Source organism: Macadamia integrifolia, chromosome 1 (genome assembly GCF_013358625.1).
Source record: "Macadamia integrifolia cultivar HAES 741 chromosome 1, SCU_Mint_v3, whole genome shotgun sequence".
Lineage (NCBI taxonomy): Eukaryota > Viridiplantae > Streptophyta > Magnoliopsida > Proteales > Proteaceae > Macadamia > Macadamia integrifolia.
Genome location: NC_056557.1, coordinates 34,307,264 through 34,318,305, shown reverse-complemented (window position 1 = coordinate 34,318,305; position 11,042 = coordinate 34,307,264). Strand labels below are relative to the sequence as shown.

The window sequence follows — 11,042 nt, the reverse complement described above, 5'->3', positions numbered from 1 at the left end:
AAAAAAAAAAAGAACCTATAGTGCTTTAGGCACACTTCTCATTTTTCAATGCATTTTGTTTACTTTTTTTCTCTTATTATAAAGAGCAAGTATCACTCCCCTCCTTGAACTATAGTGAAATATCAGTTTGACCCATCTTTCCAAAAATATCACTCACATTTTCCACAAGAAAAACATTCTATCTAATGATCCCAACGGTTTCGTCGTTAAGTCAGGTTATATATTCATCCCTCTTCCTCTTTCTCCGTCGCTGAAACACTCCTACCATTGTCACTAGGCCGAAATACAACCAAGTAGACGTATTTGATGACACAAATGCCGGCGGCGGTGGCCAGTAAATGATTTACGAACACAGTACACCAATATGTCAAACAGGAAAAGCAAGACATCTAAAGTACTTGCAGCAGCAACCGTCAAACTGCAACACATATGCCAATCCTTTAAATGATTAAACACTGCTTAAGCTTTACCAGACGATTCCATAGATGATAAATATCTGGAAATGCTGCTTTAGCGAATTAATTTCGTCGTGTTAGTTAATGGATTATTTCTCAATTTTATGTCAACAATGTGAAATCTGATATTTGATCAAGTCTTTAGCGGCAAAATTGGTATGTACAAGTTGGCCCCCGGTCGAGTTTTTAGGTTTCTAGTTCCTGGAGATGTACAAAGAGGAAGAGGGAGCCAGGTAATGTCTTTGTAAGGAATTCCACCTGGAGGGAGACGTCAGCACCGGCGGCGGCGAGAGAGCGGGCCGAGAAGAGGTCATTGAGGCGAACGGCGAGGTGAATTGGGGTTTCCCTTTGTGGAACATCACGGCGGTCGACCAGGGAGGAGATGAGGTTAGCGACGCGCTCTTGGGCAAGGGAGTCGGACTCTCTGACGATCTGGGAAGGGTCGGAGAGGGTAGGAAGGGAACTGAGGAGACGAGTGAGAGTGGTGTGTCTCCAAGTGTGACGACATAGTGAACTGGGCTGTGCTCGTAATCTTCTAAACGAATGCCTGAGGTTGCCATTGGAGAAATTGGAGAACATAGACAACAAAAACCCACTTCACTCACACAGAGAAAGGGAACTGCCCTTTTCTTTGGAGTTTGACTGCAATTGGAATGTTTTTGGAAGAAGAAAATTTCAAACTCCAAAGGGTTTGGATGTCTCAGATCAGATGGAGATTAAGGGGGAGAGAGGGGGGGGGGTGGGGTTGTCTTCTTCTGCTGTTCTTCGATTTAACCCACCAAGACTATAAATTGATCTCTTTCAGGGTAAGAACATTAGAGTTACAGAGAGACAAAAACGCAGGAAATCTGCGAGAGTTTTTTTGTTAGATTGGCGAAACTGTTCTCCGTGTTGGGGTTTTCTTTTGTTAACCGCAAAATCGTAGCGTTTAGCGGTTAGCATTTAGCTTATAAACAACAATCGACCTGCCAGGAGAGCAAAAGAATGGAAGTCTTATAGTTGGAAATATTCCTCTCAGGTATAGACCAGATTATCTCCAAGTTCCATTTGAAAGACTTGGACCAATTCAGGAAGTGTATCAGCCAAAAGATTATTATTACACAAAGGAACCTAAGGGTTTTGCGTTCGTGCAGTTTGTGGATCCTATTGATGCTAAGATGATCAATATCATACAATTGGGCATATTTTTTTGTGGAAGAGAGCTAACTGTGGCTATTGCTGCAGAGATTAGTAGAGGCCCGGGGAGATGTGTGGCAGATTCGAACCCTTTGCATCTTGGACAATCTGGATCTGGAACATCGTCTCTGGCCACCTAAAATTGCCGCTCAAATCAAAGAGAAATCTCTCATTGCTTGTGTAGATCCATTCGTTAACCCGATTTTCTAATTCAATCTAAGACAGATCAGAAGAAAGAGAAAATTGAGGAAGATCCGCTGTATACAAAGTGATGATTAAGAAGAAATCCAAATGCTCAGTATAAAAAATTAAAGAAAAATTGGCAAAATCTCATTTTTCTCATGGTCCCTGTACTGGGTAACCAAAATCTGAGTGGTATTATTCCCTTTGATTCCCTCTGCTAGCTTCAATCCCTGCAAAAATTGGGTCTCGGGTCGAATTTCGTGTCCGGTATCATCATAGACAGTTTGAAGAACTGTAGGATTTTCTTGCTCAATGGTTCGGCTAAGCCTAGAACTCCAGGGGAAGGTTCAAAACCTAATAGCCTTTGGATTCGGATGGATCGATGCCTCAAAACAACACTCAAAAAGGAACCATGACCCTTGCAGATCAGATCCAACGATAAACAGAACTAGCAAGTTGTAGGTGTGTAGTTCGCAACAATACTGATATCTAGGGCATAACATCCCAGACTTCAAATTGCTTTCGAAGGGGCTATCTTCATTGCAGTTCATTTCAGGTAAGGGTGTCAATTTGAAATAGAAATCTACCGTTTAAAACCATACTGAATCAAATTGGAGGAATTTTGGTATGGGAAAACATAATCTTTTTCGGTTTGGTTTGGTATCGGTATTGACCATTCGGTATACCGGACTGAATCGAATACCTATACTTCTTGAGAAACTGCTAAAATGTCAAAACTTTTTTTTTTTCTTGGGTAAAGCCAAAAGGCCCTAAACGTCAAAAACTCAAAACCAGAATTCAGAAACGGAGAAACCCAAAGTGTTTTTTTTTGGATGAAACCCATTTAAAGTGAGTTAATTAAAATCATTCGTATATCGAAACTGAGCCATACCAAACGATACCAAGTCAGTTTGGTATATGTATTGCAAACTTGAATATATTAACGGTATGGTATGGTGTCGGTATCTAGTATTAAGTTTTGATATCCCTATTGAAATCAAACCAAATACTAAAAACTGTACCATTAACATCCCTAATTGCAGTTTCAAGTAGTATAGTTGGAGGAAGGTAGGAGTTTGGTCCGATCTAGTTGGTTGTAGGAATCGTGGAAACAGGGGATGGGGAGTGAGTCCAAATACTCAAGTGAAAAATAAACTACAAGAAAGGGGTTCACGCACATCACTCACATCATACTAGGGTTATATTTTCTTTTTTACATTGCATTTAACACTGTCAAAGTGTTGATCACTAATGGAACGATTGATAGAATCTTTAAACTACAGGGGAGGGGAGTGATATTTTTTAAAATACGTGAGGGAAAAATAGTATTACGGCACACTATAGGGGAGGGGAGTATAATTTCCTCTTTTTTTTTTATTTATTTATTAATGTTTGGGATGATTTATTAAACAAGCTCTTTTCTTGTTTGTTAGTTCTTTTGCAGATAACAAGGGAGGGAGGTGGATTTGGTATAGGAATGTAGATCAGGTTCTCATGCGGGCTGATCCAAACATAAGGAATTAGCCATATAATTAGTTGTTAGATGAATTCCATCTATGCATATCAGACTCGTAAGAAAATGATTCTCGTACAAGGACTTGATCCGCTCTCTATAGTATAGTCTAAATGGGACCTTCAATAAGCAAATAGATATGAATTACACATAAACAAGTCTGGCAGGATCAATAACCAGCCAAAATGATCTACATCTACATCCACATCTAGGGCTAAAAGAAGTGGAAAAATTGAAACCCACAAAGTCAGTCAAAATATCAACCAAAGTAAAGTTACTCCATGGGTGAATTCACAGGCTTAAGCACCTGTTCAAGATGACAGGCAGTGTCAGGTGGGTGAGCCTCCATCCTAGGTCTCTCTGGCAACATCCACCGACCGTCGGCACTCCTCACCATCCCCTTATTCTCATCCCGCCTCCAGTGAGGCGGCACATTATAGTCATCTCTCAAGAAATCACAACTCTTATTAACAAGTGCGATATCTCTCTTAGTAGAGAAGTAAAACCTCTGTCCCTTGCCATGAAATCCATCAAGAAGATGTAAATAAGCCTCCAGATTGTGAGCACAACCAAGATCCCCACTGGGCTTGAGAAAAGGAGAATTTTTATGATCCAAGACAAGCTCTTCACCCACATGAGCATAACTCCAAGGGAAATCAATTACATCTTCAATGTATTTTTGATGCTGGAACTTCTCATTTGTAAAGATCCCTGGAACTGTAGGAACCTTATCATGAACATTGATCACACTAAACACTTTCACTCCAAGCTCATCACATCTTTCCTTGAACTTAAGATTACCCACTCTAGGACCCCCAAATGAGAAAGCAGAGATTGGAATTCTACTCTGGTTTTCACTGTCGTGTCTAATGTTGACCTTCATCTCTGCAATGTCATAAGCACTTAAAAGAGCTAATGCTGCTCCCAGGCTATGGCCTGTGATTGTAATGCTCAACTCATCTCTTTTATATCTTTCGATCATTCTCTTAATTTCAGCTAATACTTGTTCTCTAGCAGAGAAAGAACAGTACTTGCAATCTTGTTCTTTCTTGGTATAGAGATAAAAGAAGCCTGACTCGATTTTAATTGATGGGTCATCGCTAAAATTTGCTGGTTGAAGGATATCTTTGAGATCTGCAATCCATTCAAGGTATGTGACCGTACCTCTCCATGCTATAACAATGTCGCGTCTTCCTAACCGTTTGATCTCTTCTTCATCTGTTGATACTGCAACGTAGCCCATCCAATTAGCATGTGGGCTCCATACACTACTCATTTTTTATTTCTGAAAGAAGTTTGGGAGGTTGATGTTTGATGTTGCGTAGAGATATCTACTCAATTGGTAGCCTCGATCTTCCATGTCTAGCTTTTCGAAGAAATGGGCACCTTGGTATTTACAGGTTCCACAATACTTAGAACGAGGATCTAAGTCGAAGGAATCGTAACAGGCTTCTGCGAATTCGCCACATCGAAGGATCTCTTTTCGGAGGATTGGATTCATGGGATCTAATAGTCCTTCCCAGTCATTAGACCCTTGGATTTCCTTCCAAACCTCCCTGAGCGGTGGTGCTGCTTCTTGATCTTCTGCTTTCGAAGTCAAGCTTGAGAAAGATGTAGTGCATCTTAGAAGAACTGTAGTGGGTTTTGGTGAGATGGGTTTTCTTGAAATGAGAAGTTATGAGGTTCTACTGAGGCTCCATCTAGGTATAAAGTCATGAAGGGCACTTGGTTTCATATATTTGGGATGATTACAATACAACAGGGAAGAAGCCATAAGAAGAACACACAGAAACAGACACACAGACAACGAAGATGTTTAAGCCCTACTCTCCATTGACACACAGACCCAGAAGGACCAGAGAGAGAGAGAGAGAGAGACCTGGAGCTATGTGGTTTGTGAGGATGCAGTTTATGTTGGAGGGAGGATCTTACAAGAGAGGAAGGCTTTTTGTATAAGGAAAATCAATAATATTGTAGAATTAGATTTTTTGTGCTGGAAATATCAAGACAGTGAAGATGATAAAGGAAGGATATGAAAAATGGGTTGTCAGCATATGAATTGGATCAAATAAGCTAGAAGACAAGTAATAATGTAATTTAATGTGCAATATCATAATTTCAGCTCCTTTTACAGTATGAAGAGGAGAAGAGGACAACGAGAGAGGGCTCAGTATAACCGACGGTGGTTACATAGGACAAAAAACCTATAAATATGGTATTTATTTTCGAAGTACTTGAATGGTTGTTAATTTCAGAGATTAAAGTGGCTGTGCCTTTCTGCTTTCCACCTTCGACTAATTACCTGTAAAGAATAACTTAAATCAATGTGTTTAGTGATTATTCTGTGCAGTGAGCATCCGATGGCTGAGAGCATCCGGGCACAAGTTCCGAGGTCCTCTCGGGAACCTCGGCCATCCGATGCTCACTGCATCACTACAAAGGATGTTTTTACGTTTCCCATGTATTTCCGGCAAATATTTGGCAATTGAAAGGGAAGGTCACCTCACTTCCTTGCTATGTTGGGTATTTTTTTCACTTGCTATTAGTTATAAGTAGGAGTGAAACAGCGCCGGGTTTCTTAAAACCTTAATAGCCTAACCTAGGGGTGTCAATTCTAAGCCCACTTCGGTAGGCCCGACCGAGCCCGACACGTTTATGGCTTGACCTAGACCAGCCCGATTAGTAAACGTGTCGGGCTTGAGCCCAACACATTTATAAATAGGTAGTCCACGGTGCAACCACCTAGCCCGACAGGTGCCTGACCGGCCCGACACATTTACAAGCCCGATTTGAACTGACTCCTTTAAGCTCGACCTAGCTTGACCGTTTAATACTACTTGTATTTTTTTTTGTTTTATTAATACTATTTGTATTTAGTCCTAAGGGTATGTGATATGTATAATTGAGATGGTGGTAATTGTTATATGAACATTCATCTTTTTTATGCATAGTTTAATTGATTTGAACTTTACTAAACTTGGGTTATGTAGGCATAGTTTATTTGATTTGAGTTTTGTGGGTTAAAGATCGAGTACTTTAGTAATTTAGTTACTTTACGTATCTTTGGTTTAATTCATTTTAATCATGAGATTTTTTTCTTTGTTATGCCCATCCTTGCCTCATTTTTTTGGTATTCCTCTTCAAGTACATTTAAAAGATCAATTTTAAAGAGGACCTATTTAAAGCATGTTTAAAGTTAAATAGGTCTATAGCCAGGTTAAGGCCCGATTAAGGCCCGTTTAAGGCCCGTTTATGGTAGTCCGATTAAAGCCCGAGACTGACCGGCCCGATTATTAACCATACAATGGCCCCCAAAGCTAGGCCCGTTTACTTAAACGGGCGTTCAGGGTACAAGGTTTCCAAGTGATCAAGCCCGATTAGGCCCGACCGAGATCGACCCGACCTGACCGGTTGACACCCCTAGCCTAACCCAACTCTAGGTCGTAAAAATTCAATTGAGGTCCAACCCTATCGGGGTCATACCAATCCAACCTGACCCTAATTGACCCTATCAGGGCCGTGTTGGGTCAAGTTGGACTGAGTTGACCCTAGCTGGATTAACCTTAATTAACCTATTTTTGCCATTTATATCCTATACATTAAAACTTATAGAAAAATGAAATACCAATAGGAGCCTTAAAGTCTAATATAAAAATTCAGAGTTAAATTTCAAGCCGAGTTGAGAGGGGCTGAGACATCAATTCGAGCCCGAGCCCGACCCCAACCCTAACCTGCCCTTAGGGTAAAAAAAACTTGGCCAAGCCCTGTTCGGGCTCAGGGCGGGCCAGGGCGGGTTCTGAAGGAATGAATGTCACGGGATCTTGGGTTTTATGCTTGGATCCTTAATGGATATATGGGCTGAAAGGCAGGAAGCCCAAGCCCAGCTCAGACCATATAGTTGATTAAGTTTAGGAATGAATGAATGAATGAATGATGCATACATTTTCTAGACATTCAGATAGGCTTGGGTCTCCTAATGGATATTGGCCTGTTAGAATTTGTGTGAAGTTCATCAATGATGGCTGAGCTTGCTTGCCAACCATTGCTTGGTATTAGGATCAAATAAAGCACAAGCAATATCAAGCCAAAACATTTGTAAGATGGGGAGAAAGGATTAGGGAGCATATATAAGCATTTCCATCAGAATCATTTAAAAATAAATTAATAAATTAATAAAAAAGGGAGTCTCTATAGTTGCTGGAATTTCATTACTTCTAACCATGGTTTCAAGTATTGGTATCGTATTGGCCGTATCATATCGGTATCGATTGAGACCGATTCTTGATGTTTGATCAATCCGGATTGATTAGTAGTATCATTTTTGGGGTAAAACAGTAAAAAAAATTGCATTTTTTTCTAAAAAGCAAAGGACAAAAATGATCAATACCCATCAATCCTCTTCGATATTGATTTGATGGACCCATACTGGTACAGATACCCAGAGCAAAATCCATGCTTCCAAGAAGTAAAGGGATGGATGCTATGCCTGGGGTAGTTGGTTGCCATGTTAGCCTAACCATGTGGCAAAATTAGGTGGGCCATAGAGGAAAGCCTGCCCCAATCAATATACAGAATTCATCCCATCCAACCTAACCGATCAATTATTTAAAATCTTAAGCCCATATAGCTCATTCGAAATACCCAACCCCTATGAAGTACATTTTCATTTCTTAAATCATGCAACCTATGAAGTACAATTATATCATTCACACAATCTTTTTTTTTTTTTTTTTTACTATTGTACCCCTGAAATGATACGGATAACCGATCTAGATTGGAATCAATTTCAACTGATACCGATTCGATATGATAGATCGATACAATATGGATACTTGAAACCATGGCTGTGAGTGGGCATGAGAATACTCGCTTGATGAACTCTGTTCTTGCTCCCAAATTTTTATTTAGGGGATTGGGCAAGGCCAGCCTTGGAGCTTAAGCTACGCTTTACCATAGGCTGCCTTAAACAGTGAAACAAAACTTGACAGCTACCTTAGGAGAGTATTTTCAAACCTCCCCTGGGAGTCTATTTCTTTGGCTGCGACCAGCGGTTAGCTGCAACCCGTGCAGTGAATTTTTTTTCCCCAAGAAAAAAAAAAAAAAATTAAAGAAGCAATATATATGATTTGCTTTCTTTTTTGGTAATGATTTGCTTTCTTCATATATAGGCATGGAAGGATCAAGGGAAAACAATGACTCATCAGTGGAAAAAGATTCTACTTCTATGAAAAGTAAAGAGGCATCAGAGAAAAACATTGATTCTATGTCTTTGCAAAGTGAAGTGGCAACCGATGATGACATTCCTACTCTGACAGAAGAAAACTATCGGAGTTGGAAAGATAAGATGGAAAAATTGTTGAAGTACAAAGAAGTGTGGGATTATTTGGTGGGAGCAAAACGTGAACCTGATGATCAAAGTAATGAGGATTGGAAGCAGAAAAAGGAAGAAATTGTATCAATATTTGAAAAAAAGTGTGGAGCTAGGACAGTACCATATATTGAAGGACTAGAGAATATGAGTCTTATTTGGAGCCAATTAGTTACCATGTATGAGTTTAAGTATTCAACTTCAAATACAGTAAGAAGGAAGCAGAGAACACATCACACATGGTGTGTACCTCTTTACACGGCTATTAGTGATGGTGATTGGAAGAGTGTGTCTGAGTTGGTCTCTGAAAACGAGGGAGCTCTTACAGCCAGGCTCACATCAGGCGGAGATCTTCCTCTTCACGTGGCAGTTCAACAGCAAAGAACTGAAATTGCAAAGGAATTGATAAAAATGATGCCTGCACACCATCTATCAAGACAAGGAAAAGACGCGATAACTGTCCTTCATATTGCTGCTGTATGTGGGAACAAAGAGGTGATCAAGGCCATGATAGAAAAGGATGAGAATCTAGTGATGATCAAAAGCAAATACTACCACAATCGCATCCCAATCATGATGGCTGCAATCTTCGGCCACAAAGATGCGGTGAATTATCTTTACCCGATCACCATACGCCAAACAGAAGAAGTAGGTCATCATGATCATCAGATGGAAGAAGACCACAGTACTGACCAAGAACGTGAAACAACTACAATTAAACTTCTTACTACTCTAATTTTTGGTGAATTTTATGGTGAGTATGTATTATCATCTTCTATATATGTTCCTTTATAAATTTCTTAATTAATTTCATATATATATATATATATATATATCATATATCAACTCACTGTTCTTAAAACTAGCTACCTTATGCGGCCGTTCATGAAAACACTAGCTAGTTCGCTCCCTTTCATTTATTTAATTAATTCTTTTGTAGGGCAAGCTCTTGATCTACTACAGAAATACCAAGGTTTAGTCTTGGTCAAAGATGTTGATAATTGGACACCCATGGAAGCACTCTCAGAGATGCCTACTTCATTTAAAAGTTCATTACCAAGCAAAAGAAGTGTTGGGAGATTATTGGGATACTATTTCATGTACTCATGTTAAGTATTTTCTATCATTCGATCCCTTCTTTAACTGAGCTCTATTTGTGGCAGTAATTTCTATAAATAATTAGAGTCAATGCTAGCTCACTTGATGCAAGGTATTAGAAAACATAATCAGGGTATGGCTTTTTAACAAATGTACATACAAGTAAAGGAATCCACTTAATTAGTTTGACCATTAATATGATTCATTTTCTAATATATATACCTATATATATGTGTGTGTGTGTGTTAATAATATATATAGTTGTAGCATGCAGTGCTAGATGTCCAAGTCAATGTAAAAAATGCTTCTTGCCACCACACAAAAAGAGGAGACGAAGAAAATTCTTTCGATGAGGATGATGATGCCAACGGAAACAGCACTCAAGGTTGGTGCATGCTTTCTAAAACTACAAATTAATATATACTATGTATACTAGCTATATAATATAATATATATCCCAATAATAATTAAGAACAACATTATTAATTAATTCATTCATTCATTCTCATGAGGATCCACGCATGCATGCAGCTGGAAATATGACAAGTAGATCAAGAACAAATTCTATTATTTTCCAGTTTGTTAAGGGTCTATTGTTCCTCTTCCGCTGGCTATTTCAGAATGCACTTATAAAACTAGGTAATTTTATCATCTATATATGTGGATCTAATTAATAGTATCAATTAGAATACCATCATAACAATAAAATTATGGACGTAGCAGTGCCTGGTTGCAAAAACATCTATGAGGAGAAGTTGAAGCATGATAGAGCTTCTGAGCTACTAAAACAAATGTGGAGGATAGTATCAAAACTTGATGACCTTACAAGTGTCAACAAGGCTGTGGGTTTAGCAATGTCTAACGCGACCCGGAATGGGATTGTTGAATTTATTGAAGAGTGTATCAACTACTGTCCTCAGCTTCTGAAGACATCAAGAACATTGGTGTTTCATGACGCAATCAAATACCGCCAGGAAAAGATTTTTGGGCTTATCCATCGTCTAGGCCCAATGAAGAATGATCTTACAACGGTACAGTACATTGATTCAGGAGACTTTATGTCACATACAGCTGCACAAAAAGCACCTATTGAGAGGCTCAATCAAGTTCCAGGTGCAGCCCTCCAAATGCAGCGTGAGTTGCTCTGGTATAAGGTGCATATTTTTTAATTCCCTTGCTTCTTCTGTATATATGTGCATGTGGATTTTTTTTTTATTATTAATTCCCTCTTTCCACTGAGCATGTAATT

The 11,042-nt window shown here is 39.2% G+C and overlaps 1 protein-coding gene and 1 pseudogene across 1 annotated transcript; one reads left to right on the top strand and one right to left on the bottom strand.

The window, feature by feature from the left end:
* Positions 1-3,447: 3,447 nt before the first annotated feature.
* Positions 3,448-5,222, bottom strand: LOC122086464 (annotated as a pseudogene).
* Positions 5,223-8,493: 3,271 nt separating this feature from the next.
* LOC122076677 lies at positions 8,494-11,036 on the top strand (the record flags this gene model as incomplete). The annotated part of the gene is given in 5 exon segments (XM_042642110.1): positions 8,494-9,449; positions 9,636-9,803; positions 10,068-10,178; positions 10,325-10,432; positions 10,517-11,036. Coding segments are annotated over 5 exon segments (1,785 nt in total). The 3' UTR covers positions 10,963-11,036.
* Between the last annotated feature and the right edge of the window lie 6 nt (positions 11,037-11,042).